Here is a 24355-nt window from a genome sequence, read left to right on the forward strand (position 1 = left end):
AGGTTTTACGAAAATCTCATTTGGCTGCCAAAAGCATGAAATTGCTACTGGCTGAATGTGACTGCTCCATTGTTCCATTAAATAACATTATCTTTACCTTGCTCAAATGCAGTGTTTGCCAGTCGGTATCGTGCTTGGCACATAATAAGATAATCAAAGGGATCTTGATAACATTGTTACACAGAAGGATACACTAAACTATTAAAGAAAGTTTAGTTTATGATTTAACAGTGTAAAAGAAGCTCGCAGGATTTTCACTTTTGGAAGAAAGTAAATCGACCAAATTAAGACATTGTTTAACACAGCCATCCACCAAAATTCTGTTACCAGACATTGTTGTACTGCTTTCTATACACTGCCATACATCATGTTACATGTAATGACATTCATAAATGTTCACAAAAGGAATTACAGTACCAACACAGTCCACACCAAAGGTCCCAGCAGGACAGCAAACTTTAATTGTATCCACACAGAACCAGAGGAAGAAATTAGGATGATCTTTCTGCCTGCAATTAAAAAGAAATTATATTAAGTGTACCCGAATACCCAAATTTGAATGCAACACAAACTGCTCCCCTACATAGATTGTTACAGCACAAAAGGGAGCCTTTTCAGCTCATTGAGTCTATACCAATTTCAAAGAGCCATATTTTCCAGCACTGAGAAAAAGAATGCCGGAACCTGGACATCTTGGAATTATATTCCCAATTTTTTTTTAATTACCTTATCCCAATTATCATTTGAATTAACCTCATCCTTCCTGGGATGGAGGGTAGAGAATGAAAAGAAAAACGCCAGCCAGAATCCCTGCTCGTGAACACTACTCAGCAGCTCCTATTGGGAAGTAAGCTCATGTAAAAGTAAGCATGTGTAGATTTCAGGCAGAGACAGGGTTAGGTTATCAGCTATACCTTAGAAATAGCTTGCTGGGCAGTGGCGGCTGACAGCAAAATACAGTTCCATAATGCGCACCTGTTGAAATTCATTCCAACGTACTTAATAATTAGGATACAAAATTGTGGATACGGAGTTGGAGATGGAATAAAATGGATCAAAAGAAACTATCCTTGTAAGGCAGGGAGAAAAGTGATCAGGAAGAGGTTGCTATCTCTGGAGTTCTTGAGGAGGCAAGTATAATGCCTGTATGTGCAACCAAGAGTGAAAGAAAGGAGGAGGAAATAGGTGGGGTGCAGAATTAGGGCAGGTTTTATAACCGAGGAGCAAAGTATGCAGAAACACATGAGGATGGGCAGTTTTACAGTCCTGTCGCAGTGGAGCCGGAAAATGCAGCGAGCCCTTCAAACGTCTGCTAACTCTGGCGGGACCTAAAAATCCCACCAGCAGGAGGATACTGTAAAGTTCCACACCCAATGTTACAGACTCATAAAATAAAAGAACCATTGGATTTATTGTTATATTGTAGATTTAGCAATAAAGAGCAAACAATTTAGTTTTAAAAGACACTTACATTGTGAACCACCAGCGCTCAATATACTCTTCATGAGTTTCCACCATAAGATTACATTCAAACTCTGAATTTTCACACAGGGACTCAACAATTTCCACAAGACGAGTCTCACTAAATTAAAAACAATTAAGGGCAAAAATAATTCTACAATAACTATTTTAAAATCTTCTTGTCTCTGATTTTCATGAGCAACATTTATAAAGCATCTACTATTTTTCACATAAACAGAGAAAATAGCTACATGTAAGCAGATTACATTATGAATCACCTTTTCGCAAACTATATGTAATGCATCCTTCCCCCCCCCCTTATGTGCCCTCTCATCAATTTCCTATTCACCAGTTGCTAATAAGCGAAATTAATCAATTCATTGACAACAATGGTATTTATTTAGTCCAAACCATTGTGCTACATAAGAAGTCACTTCAACAACAAGTTGCATTTACTTTAATATAATAAAGTCACAAGGCACTTCGCAGAGCCATTCTAAGGCAAAATATGAAGATCAGCAAACACAACAATAATAATAATCTTTATAAGTGTCACAAGTAGGCTTACATTAACACAGCAACAAAGTTACTGTGAAAATCCCCTAGTCGCCACACTACAGTAACAAGGGTGGCGAGCAAATATGATTGGGTACAAGCAAGGACAAGGTCAGCAGAGCTCTGGATGACCTCAAGTTTGCAGAAGGTTAAATATGGGAAGCTAGCCAAGAGTGCAATGTGTGCTGTATATGTGGGTGAAAGACCACCTATGGGTCAATTGTCAGTGGATTGCAAAGGACCAAAAACAATGGCTTCAGTCTTCCCAGTTCTAAAGATCAAAGGAAATTAACCATGAAGTGGTTTCAGATATTTCTGAGATGATTTAGAAGGACAACTCACCTTCATCATAGGCCAGATAGTTTGGGCTTACATGCTTCATCTATCATTGTAATCTGTAACAGACAATTAGCTAGTTATCGCCCCCAGGAGACCAAACCAATCTAAGAACCATTGTGATGTGCTGTGCAAAGCACTGGAACTAGAAAACACATACTCCTCTTTCCTATTTACGTGTTTTCCATAGTAAATTATCTGTAAGTTAGTGATGACGTGAAGTACTGACTCAATGACCTCTCCACTAACCCAATGGTTGCTACCACAGTCTCAAATTGATTGATCAATATTAGGGACCAGGGTGAGCCAGCAATTCTTCCCTTAGAACAACCCCTTTCAGCTCCAGTCAACATCTCAGTAACTCAGGCCTGGATTTCACCAACCTCCCTGACTCCGATCGCAAGCTCAACAAAGTGATGCAAAACCTCAGTATCTTGCTCAACCCTAAGCTCAGCGTTTTGCCCACACACATACTATATTACCAAGATAGCTTTTTCCTATCTTCTCTGCTAAAAACCTAGTCCATGCTTTCAACTCCAGGCTCAAAAGCTCGAATAACCTGTTTTGCAAGATCGCTGGTTCCAGCAACTTCCTTCATGCATAACAAGTCCTGAACCCCACCTTCTCCAAACTCCATTGGCTCCATGCCCCAGCATATCAACCCGATAAATGCACATTCTTATTTTCCCCCAATCTCTTAATAGCCGTACCATCTTTCAAACTTGTCTTAACGTTTGCAGACTCTCTTGGCTCCTCCAACAACTGACTTTTCATATGTCTTGTTACCGGTGTTCCACCAATATCAGCAGGTCTTTCAATGACTACACTCCAGCCTTCTGGCATTTTCTACCCAGCTCCGTGCACCTCTCTTGCTGTCAAAAATTTATGACCCTGCATTCAGTTTCCTATTAATTTTATTTCTCCCCTTTCCCCATGCTTGATATTTCTATATATTGCAAAGCACCCGCATCTTCCTGCATGTGAGAAGCATTATATGAATGTAAGTTTTTGTTATCAAAGTGACCGTTTCTATTGATTTCAGTGCATATGAATCATTATAGAACATACAGTGCAGAAGGAGGCCATTCGGCCCATCAAGTCTGCACCGACCCACTTTAGTCCTCACTTCCACCCTATCCCCGGAACCCAATAACCCCATCTAACCTTGTTTTGGTCACTAAGGGCAATTTATCATGGCCAATCCACCTAACCTGCACGTCTTTGGACTTTGGGAGGAAACCGGAGTACCCGGAAGAAACCCACGCAGACACGGGGAGAACGATTAGATTGACAGCAAATAGTGAATAGACTGCACTTATTTTAGAACTATTGAGGATGCAATTTAAAATAAGTGGTTAAATTGCTTGAACATTTCAATGTATTTATTTTTTAAATTCAATTCACTGGCCTGTCCGGCAACAGTCAAAACCCAGATGTTCGCATTTTACAGGAATGGACAGACATAGAAGAGGGCTTCTCGGAGCCATTCATACAGCACAGACTAATGTCATTAAGTAAAATCAATCTCCATTCCAATCATACTGCAAACCTTGATCATAGAGACATATTAAATCAAAGCAATTGTACAATAGAACACCAATCTCATACACTTTCTGATCTTGCTTAATCTATTTTATAGTAATGTCATTGAACAAGTAATACAGAGGCCCAGATGCTGCTTCGAATCCCACCACCTATGGCAGTTGTTGGAATTTAAATGCAATTAATAATAATGATGATCATGAAGCTATCATTGATAGTCATAAAATTTCTTCTAGTTCACCATTGCCCTTTCGGAAATAAATCTCTCATCCTTACCATGTCTGACCTACATTTGACTCTATACCCATAGCAATGTGGGCGACTCTTAAATGTCTTATGAAATGGCCTAGCAAGCCACTCAATTCAAGGGTATTTAGGGATGGGCACCTAATGCTGGCCTTGCCAGTTTTCCATCAAAGAATAAAGAGAAAAAGAAACTGCTTTATCTGTGGCTGTGTACTTCAATTATTGAACGTAAACAATGGCAATAACTCATTTGCATCAGTTTATACTCTTGTAGATGATCCTTATGTTTCAGATGGGAGTTGCTTTGTGTGGTGATATGCCTGTAGATAATATTACATGTATTCAGCAGTGTGACCTCCCACCAGCAGGTGATGTCAGATATACATCAGGTGGCATCCGGCTACCGGCAGAAGGTTATAAGGTATACATGAGGACAGTCAAGCATAAAAGATCGTTCCAGGAGTGTCTAACTATGATAACTTGGTCTGTATCTGATTGTTATCTGACCATGTGTTCATTAATAAATCCTTGTTCTGGCTAAGCCACCAGCAGTTCTGTAGATTCATTGCTGGACAAGAACATGGAACACAACTCTTTGTATCAAATATAATTAATATTAGAATAGATAGCAATGTCATCTTGACAGATTCGGAAAGCTCAAGATGTTTTTATTTCCAGATCTGGCTAAAACACACCCAAAGGTTTTTACAGAAATGGGACAGGTGCTCTTTGAGCTCCTTGCCCAAATCTTAACACAGTAAAGCGAGGGATAGTTTTGCTTAAATAGGGAGCCAGCTCGTGTAATTCCAATTTACAATAGGAAAAAATGAATTAGGGAACTTCCAGTCTATTAGCTTGGCATCCATTGATCCTTGATGGACCACCTGATCTCTTACTACCCTTTAATTTCACCTGTTCGTGTTTAAAATGCAAGGTGTTTAAAAAACCAAAGCACGATTCATAAAAATCTGCACACATACCTGAATTCATATTTTGACAAATATCTTTCTTCCCAGTCTGTATTTCCACCACCAAAGTTCTTTCTGGAAGTATCTTCTACGCCCTAATTTTTAAAAATGATTTGATTATTTGCAAATGATTTTTTTGTACATAATCCAGTTGCAATAGACACATGAATTTAGCTGTTGACAAGAATTAATGCTGCATTTTAGTTTATCGATGCACATCTCTAATCACCCTCTGAATGGGCAGATTACACACCTAGTGTTCCCACCCCAAAAACAAATCTCGCAGACAAATTCTGAAAATTAAGTATACAATCAATTGCCCTAATTCAAACCCATATCTAGCTTTTATTTTTATTTGCAATGCATGTCACTGGGGAGGGAGAGATATTCGTAGGTTTGTGTTACAAAAGAATTATAACCTCACATTTTTCAATTCCACGTTTTAGTAGGTTTTATCCAATACCTTGCTGGAATCTATTCTTTCACTTGAAAAGGGATTTGTTTTTCAGAGTGAAGTATTTTTAAAAACACTGAGGAACTAATTCTTAAATGATGCTCTAATGAACCATCTGCTGCTAGATATAGTGCAAAGATGCAGAAGGATATATTCACCAAAGATGCCTCCTTTCCTTTCATATCCATTCATCATTGTGACAAATTTGGCTATTTGGTTAACAGAAACTAAATGCATTTTAGAGACTGCACCATCATAACTCAAATAAAAACCAGTAGTTGCCCTTTAGGTATCTCAATGAATTTGGCACATTTATATGTTTCCTCTCCAAACTATTCAATGTTCCTACTTTAGCTACAAGTTTAAAGTATCTAGAAAATGAATGGATTCCATAGCTTGCAAACAGTTGAAGATCTCACAGGTAACTAGTTAACTATACCATGGAACACCAAACTATTGGCCCTAAAGACCATAAGCACCATTTGTTAAATTCAAATCTTGCATAAACACAAAAAACTAACTGAAGAAACCATTAAAAGATATAAATAGCCAATGTTTGGAAACAAGTTAAAGTGCTATTGTTTAAACTGGATTCTACTGGTATGGCTCAAGCGATGTAAAGCAGGTTAATTTGACTTCCAAGAAACACTATCCGAACGTCCAGGACTTGCGGCCACTCATTATTACCGATCCTTAAACCACTCAAAAACTCCAAAACAAAAAAAACCACATTGGCGGAGTTTTGGTTCATAGCGAGGTAAATTTGCACACAATTGCATTACAAAGGAAACTGCCAATGTGGTATTGCTGAATCTTCTGACTCATTTTGGTGTTTATAATTAGTCTTCAACATTTGTGAAACTTCTCATGTCAGCGAGTTCGGAACATAGAATAAAACAGCAGGCCATTCTATCTGACTGACCTGATCTTTCTATGCGTCTGCTCTATAGTTGTAGCACTATATATGGTATACTTCACCCGCTGTCTATGTATTTTCATTATGTATCCTCATATATATTTTTGTTCTATGTTTTCATGTATGGGGTGATCTGCCTGGACTGTACGCAGACCATGTACCTCGGTACACATGTCAATTAATCTAAATCCAATCTAATCTGATCAGATTGCAGTTAATCTGTATTCTAACCCAATTTACTCACCTCAATTATATATTCCTTAATTTACCTGAACAAAATACTATCAATCACATTGTTGCAATGTTCAATTAATCTAGTTTCAAAACCTTTTTTCCAACTTTGGCTGGCAGCATCGGACTCTAAATGTTTTATTAATGTGGTTAACAGTGTAATAATGATCAGGTAATTTGTTTTTGGTCAAGGGATATTGTCCAGGACACCATGGCATCTTTCACAACTACCCGAGCTGGCAGTTGGGACCTCAGCTTAACATCTCATCTGAAAGACAGCAGTGCACTGAACGGTCAGCTTTGATTTGTCATAAGTCATAGAATTTACAGTGCAGAAGGGGGCCATTCGGCCCATCGCATCTGCACCGGCTCTTGGAAAGAGCACCCCCCCCACCCCCCCAAGGTCAACACCTCCACCCTATCCCCATAACCCAGCAACCCCATCCAACACCAAGGGCAATTTTGGATACTAAGGGCAATTTATCATGGCCAATCCACCTAACCTGCACATCTTTGGACTGTGGGAGGAAACCGGAGCACCCGGAGGAAACCCACGCACACACGGAGAGGATGTGCAGACTCCGCACAGACAGTGACCCAAGCCTGAATCAAACTTGGGACCCTGGAGCTGTGAAGCAATTGTGCTATCGACAATGCTACCGTGCTCAAGTCCTGGAGTTGGACTTGAACCCAGAACCTTGTGATTTAGAGACAAGAATGCTACCAACTAAGCCACAGCTAGCATTTTTTGAAAAGAGTTTCAGATTTAAACTACTTCTTGTTTGAAGACACATGGTAGCACAGTGATTAGCACAGTTGCTTCACAGCTCCAGAGTCCCAGGTTAGATTCCCCGCTTGGGTCACTGTCTGTGCAGAGTTCGCCCCGCGACTGCGTGGGTTTCCTCCGGGTGCTCCGGTTTCCTCCCACAGTCCAAAGATGTGCGGTTAGATGGATTGGCCATGCTAAATTGCCCTTAGTGTCCAAAAAGGTTAAGTGGGGTTACGAGGATAGCGTGGAGACATGGGCTTGAGTAGGGTTGTCTTTCGAAGGGCCGGTGCGACTCGATGGGCCGAATGGCCTCCTTCCGCACTGTAAATTCTATGATTCTATCACTCTTGAATAGTCAAGCTCTAATTTTCAGATTATGCCCCTCAAGAGTATATCCCCTTGCCATTCTCCCACCAAGCACTTGCATTGCATCATTCTTGCATCATCTATGAATTTCTTAAATACAATAACTTTCTGACACCACAACATTTTGACTTCTGCACTTCAACTACTTAAGCTTACTTCTTTGCAAATTAAATATTTTGTAGTGACCAAGACAATGGACTAGATAATGGGATGCATCCAGATCTACCAACCCTAATGTCCTTTCAGTTAGTTTCTAAGAATAAACAAAGGCAAATGGCCCAAATCCCCATTAAAACTGCTGTGGAATTAAAATAGGATGTAAAGAACCAGCAACAGGATATGCACTCACCTTTAAGAAATTGCGGGTTATTTTTTTGCACGTGGGGCACGATAGTTTGTCATATCCCGATGACAGACGACACAAAAGCAGCAACACAAGTAATAGAAAACAGTGAAAGTTTTTGCTGGACCAACCCATTTTCTTATTTTGTATATAATACAAAAAGATTAGGCTGAAAAAAATGAAGGCATCAAATGCCAGTAGTAGTGGTTAATTGCAGCTATTGAACTCTGAAGTACAAACTCAAAGTGTAGAACATTAATTCAGGGTTTAGTTTGCCCGGGGTCTCTTATGCTGGAGTGCTGGCTGTGGGCATCAGAAAGTTGTAAGTTGGTAGCAGTCAGTGCCTTTTCCTTACAATAGTCACCAAGTAGGAGCAAGCAACGACTGCGGTTCGCTCAGCAGGATAAAGCTCACGGTGCCTTTTCACTGGTACTCGAAGTAATCCCCGGAGAAAAGTGTCTGTGACCTGCTGCAGTCCAATGATCACAGATCGTGTCCCTCCTCGCAGTCTTCTTTCCCCTTGGGCTCCAGGTAAGAACTCTTGAATTTGCTACATTCCCATCCGCAGGTACCGGCGTTCCATCGCGCGCACCATCCGGACGTTCCAAATCACACATCCCGCATCCCCTCTGCACCTCGATTGGCCCACGTTGTTGTCCATCACCCGGCCCGCCAATCAGCTGTCGACACGGTGAGAGCGGCGCCGCACCCACGTGGAGCTCCTTTGGCAAGTGAGATGATGAATCAATAGAGTCAATGCAGATAGGAGTGGATACATAAACTGCAAGCAAACACAGATTCTTGCATAAATACGGATAAACAGAAATGTATACATGTAGATCTACATAATTATAGACAAAAAGGATATGTGTGCATAAATACAGATCTGCAATGACAGACAAAACTGACATTTATGCATAAATACAGATCTCTACAAAGTATACAGGCAATCAGAAATTTATACAATAAGATATATACAAAATGGAAATTATGCATACAGATCTACAATTACAGATAAAATTGACATTTATGCATAAATACAGATCTCTGCAAAATATACAGGCAATCAGAAATTTATACAGCAGATCTATAATATACAAAACGGAAATTTATGCATACAGATCTAAAATTCTAGAGTAAACTGACTTATGTATACAGATCTCTGAATAAGGCAAGCAAACGTATGCAGAAATACACATCTATGTAATAAACAGACAAACACCATCCATATACTAACACGCCGATTGTCGTATTACTGATAATGGGTAAAAATTACAACAGATACGTAAAAAGAGCCCGAACTTATTCTTAATAACCAACTAACTGACTGCCGGGCTCAATCGCGGCTAGAATGCATATTGTGGGCAGTAATATCCTGTGTAGGTCTCCTTTGAACTGGATGTTGTTACCAGTCATCGAGAGGGGGAGGGGATTCCCCGGCTGGATATTTGCTTTATTTTCCTTTCTTGCTTTATGCAGCTTCCTGCGTGGATCTCATCTTCTTCTCAGAGTGCAATGTGGCACATCAAGGCAATAAATGGCTCTGTAATAAACACATAGGGACCAAATGCGATAACAGTATTCCTTCTGAATTATTTGCTGACTGCAGAAAGTTCCAGGCAACCATTCCAATTGTGTTCCGGTGTACTTGGCGCTGGTGCTAACGTTGGGTTTGCGTTGCTGCTGCAGCACTTTGGCTGCCTTCTGTGTCGAGTGACTGCGCTTCCTCGCTTCTGACCCTCCACTCCAACATGGCTGAGAAGAGTCGGGATGTGGAAAGGGAAATGTTGCTTCTGGTACTTCTGGTTCTGTTCGCTTCCCTTCACCTGCTGATCTGTCCTTTCACTAAAGTGGAGGAAAGTTTCAACATGCAAGCGGCGCACGACCTGCTGTACCACCGCCTGCAACTGGACAAGGTACGTGTGCACCAGCTCCTCTGGCTGCATTGTACATCTCATTGCACGCTTCCCATTTCTGACTGTTACTTTCTGAGGTTCTTCTTTTTCGCAGTACGATCATCACGAGTTTCCCGGTGTTGTTCCAAGGACCTTCGTGGGGCCACTTTTTCTATCACTGCTCTCTGCTCCAGCAGCTTCCATCCTGTCAGCTCTAGACGTGTCCAAGTTTTACTCACAACTTCTAGGTACGTCTGGTTAAATTTCACTGCAGTCTTAGTCGATGCAGTTGATTTCGAAACGGAGAGAAATCTTAACAATGCCGAGGCACGTTTTTATAGTTTTTTGCGTATATTTTTTGTTTAAAACTTAACAAAAAAAGTTGAATTAGACCCTTTTATATTTGTTGTACGACATAGCCTCTACTTTTATTACAACTGAGAATATGTTTTTTTTAGATAATCTGTTATAATCAATTATGTTTCCCTTGTGTAATGAACAGTATGTGAGGCCTATACTAAAGTAGGCAGCCTCACTGCTGACAGGATAACTAATGCTGTGTTAAGTCTGCTGTTTTTATTGAAATCTCTGCCTCAATGAAAATACTCTCAGTAGTTGATCCAGTTTATTATTTAAGTGTATGAATCATAGTAAACAAACATCTTGTCAGTAAATCTTTCTAATCTATTTCTAAATAGAAATGATTGGTTCAACTCATAGTATGGCTTTCATGGCCTGATTCTGGTTGTGGCCCAACAAAACCTTTAATACTGGTGCATTCAGGCGCATTCACTCCGAGTAGTATATTGTAGTTGTGCTGACTCTGTCAGAATGGATAATGCTCATTTTGGACCAAAGTACTGAGCTCCTTGTGTTGGGTGTTCCGCTGCACAAATGATCCAAGACGGCTGTAGATGGTACAACTCTGTTTTATTGTCTTAAACAATAACAACTACTAACTGCTGGCTGAGGGTCGTGCTTCACCAGCTAACCTGTGGACCCAGCCCTATCACTATCTTGGTGAGGCACTCAGCACATGGTCTATGTCTGAGTGGCACGCTGTAAGCTGTGAGCTATCTCCTGGTAGAATGAGTGGGAACTGTGGTGTTCCCTGTTTTATAGTGCGTGTGCTCTCACTGGTGATTGGCTGCGATGTTGTGTGTGTGTGTTGGTTGGTCCATCTACCTGTCCATCAGTGTGTGTGTGATTGCACCATGATATGCTGATGTGGATATCATGACATCCCCCCCCCCCCGTTTCACAAGGATATGTGCCGACATGCTAATAAATAGAAGTGTGTACTGAGTGCATCTGAGTATGTGTGTGCAATATTTACAACATGTACATGAGGCTAAACTATATACATAGGAAGGTGTCAGGTGCAACAGAGCAACGAGGTTGTACCAATAACAAAAAAAATGCAATCAGCAAACGACGAGAGAGAACTTCTGGAACGACAAGAAAGAAACACGTTAACATTATTGCACAACAATTCAGTGAGTCCAATGTGCCAACCGGCTCAGAAGCCAAGTCTATCAGGTGGGCGACGAATTCGGGTTGACCGCCTCAAGGGTGGGTCAGGATCCACCGGCTGAGGAATGGGCCTGGCCACAGCCGAGAGAGGAATAGGCAGAGTGGCAGGAAGCTCAACGAAGTCGACATCAGGGACAACAGGAGGGCGTGGCACCGGTGCACGACCTCTTAGCGAGCGCGGAAGCAGACGAAGGGCCAGCCGATTACGTCGGCGAATGGAGCCATCGGGCATGTGAACCAGGAACGAGCGGGGAGCCATGTGGCGGAGAAGCTCGGCGGTTGCCGACCAGCCACCCTCCAGTAGGTGTATGCGGACGTTGTCTCCAGGCGCCAGGGCAGGAAGATCAGTTGCCCGAGCGTCATGTGCCACCTTCTGCTGAGCACGCTGTTGTTGCATCCCTCACAGTACTGGAGCATGGTCGGGTTCAGGAACATGAATGGACGGCACAGTGGTCCTGAGGGTGCGATCCATCAACAGCTGGGCTGGCGAGAGGCCCGTGGACAGTGGGGCCGAGCGATAGGCCAGCAGGGCTAAACAGAAGTTAGATCCCGCATCAGCAGCCTTGCAGAGGAGCCGCTTCACAATGTGGACGCCCTTTTCCGCCTTGGCATTCGACTGGGGGAGTAAGGGACTGGACGTCACCTGCGTGAAGTTGTATGAAGTGGCAAAGGAAGACCATTCTTGGCTCGCAAAGCAAGGCCCGTTGTCAGACATGACGGTGAGCGGAATTCTATGGCGAGCAAAGGTTTCTTTGCATGCCCAGATGACAGCTGATGATGTCATGTCGTGCAGGCGTATGACCTCTGGATAATTTGAGAAATAGTCAATCAGGATGATATAGTCCCTGCCGAGCGCATGAAAGAGGTCCACACCCACCTTCGCCCAGGGGGACGTGACCAACTCATGGGGCTGAAGTGTCTCAGGGGGTTGCGCCGGCTGAAACCTTTGGCAGGTGGGGCAGTTGAGCACCACGTTGGCGATGTCGTTGCTGATGCCCGGCCAGTACACAGCCTCACGGGCCCTCCGCCTGCACTTTTCAACTCCGAGATGGCCTTCGTGCAGTTGTTCGAGGACAAGCCGGTGCATGCTGTGTGGGATCACAATCCGGTCCAACTTCAAGAGGACACCATCAATGATGGCCAAGTCGTCCCGGACATTGTAATATTGTGGGCACTGCCCCTTGAGCCACCATTCCATCATGTGGCGCATTACACGCTGTAGAAGGGGGTCAGCCGCAGTCTCACGGCGAATGTGGGCCAGACGTGCGTCAGTGGCCGGCAGATTGGCCGATGTGAAGGCTACTTGTGCGTCGGCCTGACAAACGAACCCCTCCGATTCGCGCGGTGTGTTAACCGCCCTGGACAGAGCATCTGTGATTATGAGGTCCTTCCCCGGGGTGTAGACAAGTTGGAAGTCGTACCTCCGGTGCTTGAGCAGAATGCGCTGGAGGCGAGGGGCCATATCGTTGAGGTCCTTCTGAATGATGCCGACCAGGGGGCGATGGTCGGTCTCCACAGTGAACTGCGGAAGACCATACACATAATCGTGAAATTTGTCGATGCCGGTCAACACGCTTAGGCACTCCTTTTCAATCTGTGCATAGCGCTGTTTTGTGGGGGTCATGGCCCACGACGCATAAGGCGAAGGGCCCATGATGCGGTGTCGTCCCGTTGCAGGAGTACTGCCCCAATGCCGGACTGGCTGGCGTCAGTTGAGATATTTGTTTCCCGTGTGGTATCGAAAAACGCCAGTACCGGGGCGGTGGTGAGCTTGACCTTGAGCTCCTCCCATTCACTCTGGTGTGCGGGCAGCCACTGGAATTCCGTTGTCTTTTTGACCAGGTGGCGAAGAGCAGTCGTGTGCGAACCAAGGTTAGGAATAAACTTCCCCAGGAAGTTGACCATCCCGAGAAAGCGCAGCACTGCCTTCTTGTCTGACGGCTGCTGCATGGCTGCGATGGCTGTCACATTGTCGGCATCCGGCCACACCCCTGACTGGGAGATGTGGTCCCCCAAAAACTTTAGCTCAGTCTGGCCAAAAGAGCACTTGGCTCGGTTGAGATGCAGGCCCTGATCTCGTATCCGTGCAAAGACACGCTGGAGACGACTGATGTGCTCCTATGGTGTGGTGGACCAGATGATCACGTTGTCTACAGACGCGTACCCCTTCGATGCCCTCCATCATCTGTTCCATGATGCGATGGAACACCTCGGAGGCCGAGACGATGCCGAACGGCATCCTATTGTAGCAGTATCGGCCAAATGGAGTGTTGAAAGTGCACAGCTTCCTGCTAGACTGATCCAGTTGAATCTGCCAAAAACCCTTTGAGGCATCAAGCTTGGTGAATATTTTTGCCCGAGCCATTTCGCTCGTGATTTCTTCTCATTTGGGTATGGGGTAGTGTTACCTCATAATGTTATTATTCAAATCTTTTGGGTCAATATAGATCCGGAGCTTGTCGGAGGGCTTCTTGACGCACACCATGGAGCTGACCCATGGCGTTGGCTCCATCACCTGGGAAAGCACACCTTGGTCCTGCAGCTGTTGCTTGAGGCGGTCCTTGAGTGGTGCTGGGACTCTACGAGGAGCGTGAATGACCGGGCAGGCGTCCGGTTTGAGCCGTATTCTGTAGGTGTAGGGCAGTGTGCCCATGCCCTCAAACCTCCTGGGTATTCGCGAGGAGTGAGTAGAGCTGCGCCCTAAAGTCTGCATCCGGGAAATCTGACGTGCCTGCTGCAGACAAGATTGTGTACCCGCTGAACAAGGTGGAGGATCTTGCACGCCTGTGCGCCTAACAGAGAGTCCTTCGAGGATCCAACTATTTCAAAAGACAATGTGGCTTTATGTGAGTTGTGTGTAACCTCGAGCTGGCAGGACCCCGTGGCCGGGATGACGTTTCCATTATAGTCAACCAGCTGACAGTGGGATGGCAGAATCGGTGGTTTAACCTTCAAGGTCTGGAAGGCTGACCATGCAAGGAGATTGGCGGAGGCACCAGTGTCCAAGCGAATCTGTGATTAGTTGACCGTTAGGGTGGCACACCACTCATCGCCTGGATCAGTGCTGTGCACTGGCAGCGGCTGGTGGTTCCGACTTGGGGACATCCGGTTCTTGTGAATTACCGCAACGCGGAAGGGCTCCCTGTCTTTGGTATCACTGGTCTGCATGTTGCCAGGATATAACTCAGTGTATGGGGGCTGAATAGCCCGCACGTCCCTGCGAGGCTGGCGGAATTGTTGAGAGTTGGCAGGTTGAGCTGCTCGACAGCAGGCAGCATAGTGGCTCATCCTGCCACAGTGGAGGCATTGTCGCACTTTGGCCGGACATTGCCGCTTTAAGTGGGCGGAGCCACAGTTGCCGCACGACGTGATGTCATGGCGTTCATTGCGCCACCGCACATGCGCGATGCGGTCCTGCGTAGAGCGCGCCTGCGCATCACGTCCCTCTGCGTCAACGACCCCGCTTTTGGCACGTACAAACGCGGGAGGCCTCGGAAAGCACGCAAAATGGCCGCTGTTGTCCGGGCCACGGGCCGGGAGGAACTTGATCGACTGGACCCGCTCCGCCTCGTAGGACCCCTGCCGTGCCGTTTTGGCCGCCTGGATTTGGGAGTATCGGCTGATCGCGTTCTCGTGGAGGACGCAGGTCTCAGTGGCAGTCGCTAGGGTGAGGCGCTTAATTTTGAGGAGCTGCTGGCGCAAGGTATCCGAGATAACCCCCAAAAACTATCTGATCCCGTATCATGGAGTCGGAGGTGGCCTCATAGCCGCAGGACTGCGTGAGGATACGGAGGTGTGTCAAGTAAGATTGAAAAGGCTCATTCTTACCCTGCAGGCGCTGCTGGAATAGATACCTCTCAAAGCTCTCATTGACTTCCACGCTGAAGTGTTCCTCGAATTTTAGAAGCACCGTCTTGTATATCGTTTTGTCCTCGCCTTCCGCGAATGCCAGGGAGTTGTAGATGTGGATGGCGTGTTGCCCCACCGTGGAGAGGAGGAGGGTGATCTTCCTGGTGTCCGATGCATTCTCCCTGTCTGTGGCTTCTAGGAAGAGCTGGAAGCACTGTTTAAACAGCTTCCAGTTGACGCCAAGATTTCCAGCGATTCGGAGCGGCTGCGGCGGGCTGATATTTTCCATGGAGCAGGATTTCTGAGAGGGTGCAGGTAGGTCTCACAGTCGCTGATTAGCTTCCACTACTGGTATCATGTCGTGTTGTGTGTTCCGATGCACAAATGATCCAACACGGCTGTAGATGGTACAACTCTGTTTTATTGTCTTAAACAATAACAACTACTAACTGCTGGCTGAGGCTCGTGCTTCACCAGCTAACCTGTGGACCCAGCCCTTTCACTATCTTGGTGAGGCACTCAGCACATGGAGTATGTCTGAGTGGCACGCTGTGAGCTCTTTGCTTTGAGTTATCTCCTGGTAGAATGAGCGGGAACTGTGGTGTTCCCTGTTTTATAGTGCGTGTGCTCTCACTGGTGATTGGCTGCCATGTTGTGTGTGTGTGTGTTGGTTGGTCCAACTACCTGTCCATCAGTGTGTGTGTGATTGCACCATGATATGCTGCTGTGGATATCATGACACTCCTCTTAGGACTTGGATATTCCATTTTCAGGAATCAACTAGACATAAAGGTAGGGATGATACCTGGAATACACTGGTTTTCCAATTGATACAATTTACCAGCAAAATATATTGGAAACTGTCTTCTTTGACTACAGAATTTATCTTGTTGGGTGACTTTACATTGGATCATAGAATTTACAGTGCAGAAGAAGGCCATTCGGCCCATCGAGTCTGCACCAGCTCTTAGAAAGAGCACCCTATTAAGCCCATGCCTCCACCCCATCCCAGTAACCCCACCTAACCTTTGGACACTAAGGGGCAATTTAACATAGCCAATCCACATCTTTGGACTGTGTGAGGAAACCGGAGTACCTGGAGGAAACCCATGCAGACACGGGGAGAAAGTGCAAACTTCACACAGACAGTCATCCGAGGCCAGAATTGAACTTAGGACCCTGGATCTGTGAGGCAGCAGTGCTAATAACCACAGTGCTACCGTGCCAACCTAAATGATAAGGAAAAATTCAGCCAGCGAACAGCAGTGGTTGGATACAATTTAATGTTGCATTATTAGGGATGAAATTAAGGGCAGGCAATGTTATTTTTGTAACATTAGTTATTTTCTAACTCCACGTGTGCAAAGATAGCATGGTTATCAGAATGTTCACCACATGTAGTAGAAAAATATGTTCACAAAATTACAGATATATAGTTTCATTTAATATCTGGTAACATGGCTAATTTTAGTATTGCAGTTTCAAAGTTAAACTATGTATAGTCCTTTGTACTTGAATAACCACGCAAACAGCATTCGTATGCCCTATTTTAAAGTCAGTTGTTTCAGTGAAAAGGCTCATGACATCCTTATCTGGAACTGGATACATAATTAAGTCAAAGTTAAATCTTCTCCCCCATCAATCTACTGTTGTCTTTGCTTATTTTTGGCATTTAGGTTATTTGGCTGGTTTTGGCATCTAGGTTATTCCTTCAGTGATACCATGATTAGTTTTGCACGGTCTGTCTATCTTTTTATTTGATTCATATCTGATTCATGTGTTTATTCTATATTTCTAGTACCAAATATTATTGAATTAGTTGATTAGTACTGCATCAGTACTGATCTCTACTAAACTGAGTGAGTAAATTTGGACTCCTTTCATTTCAACCACAGCCTGAGTCTCTGACCCTGTTCCTTTCTAACATAAGGCTATTGATCTGAAAAGATTAACTCTGTACCTCTCTGCACAGATGCTGCCTGATCTGTTGAGTATTTCCAGCATTCTTTGTTTTTATTTTGGAATTCCATCACCTGTAGTACTTTGCTTTTGATTCTTTGTCTGGCTTAGAGTACCATCTGGCTTAACACAAAGCTCTCTCTCTCCAAATTTTCTCAAGTGAATTCAACACTCAAAATGGGATAAAGTAATATCAGACATCAAAAGCTCTATACAAGGGCAAAGTTCTGCTGAAAGGTCACCAACTTTAAAAAGTGAACTGTTTCTCTCTCCACAGATGCTGCTAGTCCTCTTGAGTATTTCCAGCATTTTGTTTCTTTATGCCAGAAGCATTGTAGTCTACCTGATATTCCTGTGTCAAAATGTCATTTTTTTAAACTTGTGTGGAACTGAGGTAACTTTGCACTGTCAGAAGTATCTAGTATGAGTGAGGAATGTGTTTGTTGTGTCATGAGAAATAAATGGTTATCCTTTCTGTATAGATACCAGTATATCATGGTGCAGACACACACTGATGGACACACAGTGGGACCAATCAACACACACAACACCGCAGCCAATCACCAGTGAGAACACACGCACTTTAAAGACAGGGGACATCAGAATTCCCGCTCATTCGAGTAGCAGCTAGCTAGGAGCACAGAGCTCACAGCCTGCAACACAGACATTCACCATGTGCTGAGTGCATCAACTGGTTAGGACAAGGCAAAGGTCTTTAGTTAAAGCTAGTATTGTGTTAAACCACAGTCAAGAGTATGTTACAACAGTTAATGATTCAATAAAATAGTGTTGCACTATTTCAAGTGTTGGTGACCTGTATGTGTTCCACGGATCCAGAGCACCCAATACAACACTTTTATTTTGATTTAAACTTGCAAGACAGCCTATTTCAGGTCCGATCTTTAAAGTCACAGCAATTACGGGTTAATAACTCCTCCCCAAAACTACATCTTGTTATGATCAATTGAAGTGCCATCTTTCAGAGGAGACATTAAAACTGCTCTCTGTCACTCTCGTATGGAGTCTTATTTCAAAGAAGAGCGAGAGAGTTACCCCTGGTGTCCTGGCTATATTTATCCCTCAACCAACATAATTGAAGCAGATCACGTGGTCATTTTCATATTTGTGGGAGCTTGCTGCACACAAATGAGCTATCATGCTTCCCACATTGAAACATTTCAAAATGTACTTCATTGGTTGTAAAGTGCCCAGGGTCATGAAGATGCTATATGAATGCAAGTGTTTTTTCTTAATTACTGTCAGTCAGCCTCTGATAAACAACTGTTGCAAATAAGAGATCACATTCTTTCAAGCTTTACTTGTTGCTAGAAATTTTGAAAAATATAACATGAATATTTTTACCTTGTTTTTTTCTCTCTTAATCAAGTCCCTCTCTTTTCATTTCTCTCTCTACCTTATTTTTAAAAATCTTTTTATTGGGGTTTATACATGATATATTTTCAAATGTACACACAAGAAAAATAGGAAGTAAAAAAATAAATAATCATAACATAGCAGAAGGTGGGTGGGGGGGGCTTTTCTCTCTTCCCCCCCCCCCCCCCACACCTTCTATTTCTTTTATACAAAACAAAACTGGGTGGAAGGGACACTTGAGTGGTGCCCCTGAAGTCACTTACATCTCTTGGTCGTTTTTTGTTTTGGCCGTTTGCCTCAGCTTCGACCATCTGTCGTTCCTTCTTCCTGTTCCTTTTTTTCTCTCTTTTGCCTTGCTGTGCTAGTTGTGGTTGCCCTCTGACTAGAATATCTGCGTCCAGTAGTTCTTCTAGTAGTGTCCGTCGTGGTGATCGCGAGTATGTCCTTGTCTCTTTCCATAGGAAGTTTTTAAGCTGCAGGTATCAGAGTTCGTTGTCCTTATCTAGCTGGAACCTCTCCATCAGTTTGTCCAGTGTTATGACCCTGCCGTCGGTGTATAGGTCCCTGACTGTCCGTGTGCCCCTGTCCTGTCTCCACCTTTGAAAGGTGGCGTCAGTGAGTGGTTACTGCAGATGGAGGCTTTGTCAGGCATTTCGGTCAGGTCGAACTGTTGCCGTAGCTGGTTCCAGATCTGGAGGGTGGCTACCACCACTGGGCTGCTGAAGTGTTTTCTGGGTGGGGATAGGAGTGCCCCCTGCAGGAGGCCTCCTCTGCGTGTACCCATTTGGCTTCTGGCTCCTTTATCCATCCCATTGCTCTTTCTGCTGTCTCGCTGTTCAGTGGTAGTACTGTAGGTTTTGCTTTCAGTAAGACCTTCTTTGGCATCCTATCATTCTATCTCCAACCCCCCTCCCTCCCCCAATACAAATGACATGATTAATTTGTCCAATGAATTGAAAGGGCCTTGGGGTTATAGATAGGGATGGATCTAAGTAGGAAGAGGTACCTGGGCAGCACGTTCATTTTGATCATCTGCACTCTCCCACTGAGGGAGAGTGGGAGTGTGTTCCATCTCTGCAGGTCCTTCTTTATTTTCTCTGTCAGACTGGTCAGGTTCCATTTGTGAACCCGCGTCCAGTCATAAGCGATTTGGATCCCCAAGTAGCGGAATTTGTGTTGGGCTTGTTTAAATGGCTGTCCCACCAGTGCTGACCCTCCCCCTTGCGGGTTAACCGGGAAGATCTTGCTTTTGCTCATGTTGAGTTTGTAGCCTTAGAAGGCACCAAATTCTTTCAGGAGTGCGATGATTCCTTCCATGCTGCTTTGTGGGTCCGAGATGTGGAGGAACAGGTCATCCGCATAGAGCGAGACTGTGCTCTCTGCCACCTCTCTGGATCTCCCTCCAGTTCTTTGCTGTTCTGAGCGCGATCGTTTGTGGTTCGATCGCGAGGGTGAACAGCAGCGGGGACAACGGACATCTCTGGCTGGTGCCCCAGTGCAGCTAGAAGTACTGGAAACTCATGTTGTTTGTCCGTATGCTCGCCATGGGAGCGTTGTACAGGAGCTTCACCCAGGAGGTGAACCTTGTTCCAAGCCCGAACTGCTCCAGTACCTCTATGAGGTACTGCCACTCGACTCTGTCGAAGGCCTTTTCTGCATCCAGGGAGACAATCAGCTCAGGTGTTCTCTCCCCAGATGGGGTCATGATCACGTTCAGCAGATGCCTGATGTTCGATGTTAGCTGTCTACCTTTTGACAAAGCCCGTTTGATCCTCTGTGGCCACCTCTGGTACGCTGTTCTCCAGCCTTTTGGCTCGGATCTTGTGGGCGGCACGGTAGCACAGTGGTTAGCACTGTCGCTTCATAGTTCCAGGTTTGATTCCTGGTTTGGGTCACTGTCTGTGCGGAGTCTGCACGTTCTTGTGTCTGCGTGGGTTTCCTCTGAGAGCTCTGGTTTCCTCCCACAGTCCAAAGCCGTGCAGGTTAGGTGGAGTGGCCATGCTAAATTGCCCTTCGTGTTCAAAGGGGTTGGGTGGGGTACTGGGTTACGGGTATGGAGTGGAGGTATGGGCTTAAGTGGGGTGCTCTTTCCAAAGTGCAGACTCGATGGGCCGAATGGCCTCCTGCACTGTATCTGTCTATGCCTATCTTGGCCAGTATTTTGGAATCTACGTTTAGTAGTGAGATGGGTCTGTACAAACCACACTCCGTTCAGCCTTGACTATGTCGGCTTTCACGTTTCTTAGGTGGGTGAAGACTCTGGATCTTTTCACTGGGCTGTTGAAGTCCCCTGACATTCCAGATGACTATCCTGGTCGGGGGATTTTGTCCCTCCGCTCCTGTGGGATTAACCATACTTACCTGGTGGACGCGCCTCTGCAGTTTCACTTTGTTAGGGGGCCATCCAAGATGGATGTTGTCACTGCTTTCCACATGCGGGTGGGGTCCCTGCGCTCCGGGGTTTTCCTTTGTCCAGGGGCACCCAACATGGCCACCAACTGTGCGTCCGCCACATGGGTAGTCCCCTGCACTCCGGGATCTCCCTTCGACCGGAGACCGTACTAGGTGGTTGCTTGCAGTGCTTCCTTGCTCCGGGCCCCTGGTTGTGGTTCTTTTGTAGCTATATTGCCACAGTTGTTCTGGTCTTGTTTTTTTCCCTTTCCCTATGCCCCCCCCCCCCCCCCCCCCCCGTCACCCCTTTCCTGTGCTCCCCCCTCTTATCTCTCCTTTCCCATGCTTCCTCCCTCCCTCTGTCCCCCTTCCCCCAGCTCTTTTCCCCCTATGGTCCCCCGTCCCCGCTGTTTGTTCCTCCATCCCTGCTGTTTGTTCCCCCCAGCCTGGCGCCGTCCCCTCTGTCGGGGGTCCGCCGCGGTCTTTATCTGCTGCATGCTCTCGGAGCTAGCTTTTCCGTTAGTATGGTGACCCCCCTCCCGGGAGTTACTGTCTTGTTTTTCCCTTGCCCGCTCTCTGTAATTCCTGCACGTTCTTTCCCCGTCTTACTCTGCACTCCTCCCGCTTGCCACTCTGCTTTCCCTTTTCCGTTACTCTCATTCTCTCGAACGAGGCCACGTTCTCCCGCACGAAGCGGTCTCAGGTGGTGGCTTGCTGCTTGTCGCTCAGGATGTGTTTAGCCCCCCCCCCCCGCGTTGGCTCGTTGCCGTGCTGTCGTTCCTTGCCGTGGGCCCTTTATCGCTTCCCCCTGCTGTCGCTGCTCCAATCCACACTCCACAACGAACTTGTCTGCCTTGGCACAGGCTGTGAAAAGGTGTTCCTTGCCTTGCTTTGCTGGGTACAGCATAACAAAACGTACGCCGTTCTTGTACAGTGCTGCCTTCGCCCTGTTAAATTCCGCCCGGCACTTGGCTAGGTCAGCCCGAATGTCCTGGTATATTCTTATTTTGTGTCCCTCCCAGTTGCAGTTCTTGGATCGCCTGGCCCAGCGCAGGATTCACCGGTGCAGTTTAGCTATTATTGCCCTCGTTGTTCCCCTGCTCTGGGTTTCGGACGCAGTGACCGATGTGCCCTGTGTATTTCTGGTGGGTTGACAAAAGTCTCCCTTCCCACCAGGTTGCTCAACATCTGGGCCATGTAGTTCGTGGGGTCCCTGCCCTCGATTCCCTCCGGTAGGCCCACAATCCGCAGGTTTTGCCTTCTTGAACAGTTCTCCTGGTCCTCGGCTTTACCACTGAGGCTGCCCTGTGACGCGACCAACCTCGCCACCTCTTTCTCCAGCGCCATGATCCGATCACTCTGGTCGGTTGCAGCTTTCTTCATGTCCTTGATGGTTGCCTCTTGGGCTTCCAGTCTCCTTTCCATTCTACTCCGGGCACGCTTTATTTGTGCCAGAGTTTCAGCCATCGCGTCCTTCACTGCGGCCTGAATGTCCGCTTTTATCTCCAGCTGGTGCTCCCTCAGCGCGTCCGAGAAGGACACCTTCCAACTCTTCTCCTCCCCCCCCCCCCCCCGGTGCGGGAGAAGTTTGTTTGTGGCTGCTCTGCCTCCTTCGCTCCGGCGAAACCTGTGCTTCGCCGCCTCGTGCACTGGTCAGCTCGTCCGATTGTTTCAATTCCTGGCCCCTTCCACTCCTGGTCTCTGTTCGGCTCCTAGACTGGCTTTTTCCAGGCATTTATTCCTCTCCTTCTTCCTTCTCCCGTCTTACTGCGATTTGGGGAATGAATTGTCAAGTTTTCTGCCGAGTTTTCGTTTAAAAAGTAGATATTTTTCGGATCCACGGGAGGAGAGCCACCTGACGTGTGACTGCTCAGCACATTGTCGTCACTGGAAGTCCTCTTTACCTTATTAAATGTTGAATTTGACTACTGTAATTTTCAATTCCTGCTTAGTTCTTTTGCTTTTAATTTCACAATCCCTCAGTCTGGTTCAGGAGGTACACAGTTGTTTTCCCTGGTCACTTAGTTTCCAAATGCTCTCTTTTGCTCAATGCAACATTATCAACTTGTATTCTCAACAAATCACTGAAAAATCAGAAACGTACAATTATATGAATTAGGGGCAGGGGCAGGTCTAAGCCATTCGGCCCCTCCAGCCTGCTCCTGCCATTCAATGAGATCATGGCTGATCTTGTTGCGGCCTCAACTCCACATCCAACATACATTGTTAATCTTTAACTCCCTTGTTAGTCAAGAATCTACGTACCTCTGCCTCAAAAATATTGATTGAACCTGCCTCCACGTTCTCTGGGGAAGAGAGTTCCAAAGATTCATTACTCTCAGAGAAAATAAATATTCTCATCTCGGTCTTAAATGGGAGACCCCTTAAAAGTAAAATGTCCAATCTCCAATAAGCTTCACCAACATGACATAACCGTGATGCCTGCTAATGAAAGAATATTGAATTGTATTCCGTTTCCTCTGTTCTTTAACAGTTCGAGGATGCCTGGGTCTCTGTGTGATTTATGCATTGTGGAAGCTTCAGAAAGAAGTTAGGAAGCAGTTTGGCTCAACGGTAGCTTCTTTTTACTGTTGGATCTCAGCAACCCAGTTTCATCTTCTCTTCTACTGCTCAAGAACTCTTCCAAATATATTTGCATTTCCTATTGGTGAGTGCAGTGTTGCAATTTATTTTATTTTATTTTTTTGTGGAAATGGGGTCTATTGTGAACTGGTTTGACACTGCAATAAATTTGTAAATATATAAACTGTATTTCATTTTTATAATGGATTCTGTAAAGTCCAAAAATATCATGAATTTTGAAATATGTGTGTATATTGGACTCCCCAAGGACTTCATGGACAGCTAAGTACTGTTGAAGTATAGTAATAGTAATCTTTATGGTCACAAGTAGGCTTACATTAACACTGCAATGAAGTTACTGTGAAAAGCCCCTAGTTGCCACACTACAACGCCTTTTCAGGTACACAGAGGGAGAATTCCGAATATCCATTTCACCTAACGGCACGTCTTTCGGGACTTGTGGGAGGAAACCGGAGCATCCAGTGGAAATCCACGCAGGCAATGGGGGAAAAGTGCAGACTCCGCACAGGCAGTGACTCAAGCCAGGAATCAAACCTGGGACCCTGGAGCTATGAAGCAACCGT

The 24355-nt window shown here is 45.4% G+C and overlaps 2 protein-coding genes across 2 annotated transcripts in view; one reads left to right on the forward strand and one right to left on the reverse strand.

The window, feature by feature from the left end:
- The window catches only part of creld2 (cysteine-rich with EGF-like domains 2), a 39081-nt gene extending 29479 nt beyond the window's left edge, over positions 1 to 9602 (reverse strand). Inside the window, exons 1-5 of the mRNA XM_072471455.1 lie at positions 9425 to 9602; positions 8194 to 8968; positions 5121 to 5203; positions 1472 to 1582; positions 418 to 509 (exon numbers count right to left, since the gene is read on the reverse strand). Of these exons, the coding sequence (XP_072327556.1) occupies positions 418 to 509; positions 1472 to 1582; positions 5121 to 5203; positions 8194 to 8322 (415 nt within the window). The 5' untranslated portion in view covers positions 8323 to 8968; positions 9425 to 9602. The remainder of the gene's footprint in view (positions 1 to 417; positions 510 to 1471; positions 1583 to 5120; positions 5204 to 8193; positions 8969 to 9424) is intronic.
- A 74-nt stretch (positions 9603 to 9676) lies between these two features.
- LOC140388002 (bromodomain-containing protein 1-like) overlaps positions 9677 to 24355 on the forward strand; it is a 98620-nt gene continuing 83941 nt past the window's right edge. Inside the window, exons 1-3 of the mRNA XM_072471454.1 lie at positions 9677 to 10103; positions 10198 to 10330; positions 23683 to 23856. Of these exons, the coding sequence (XP_072327555.1) occupies positions 9939 to 10103; positions 10198 to 10330; positions 23683 to 23856 (472 nt within the window). The 5' untranslated portion in view covers positions 9677 to 9938. The remainder of the gene's footprint in view (positions 10104 to 10197; positions 10331 to 23682; positions 23857 to 24355) is intronic.

This window comes from Scyliorhinus torazame, chromosome 13 (assembly GCF_047496885.1).
Source record: "Scyliorhinus torazame isolate Kashiwa2021f chromosome 13, sScyTor2.1, whole genome shotgun sequence".
Taxonomy (NCBI): Eukaryota; Metazoa; Chordata; class Chondrichthyes; order Carcharhiniformes; family Scyliorhinidae; genus Scyliorhinus; species Scyliorhinus torazame.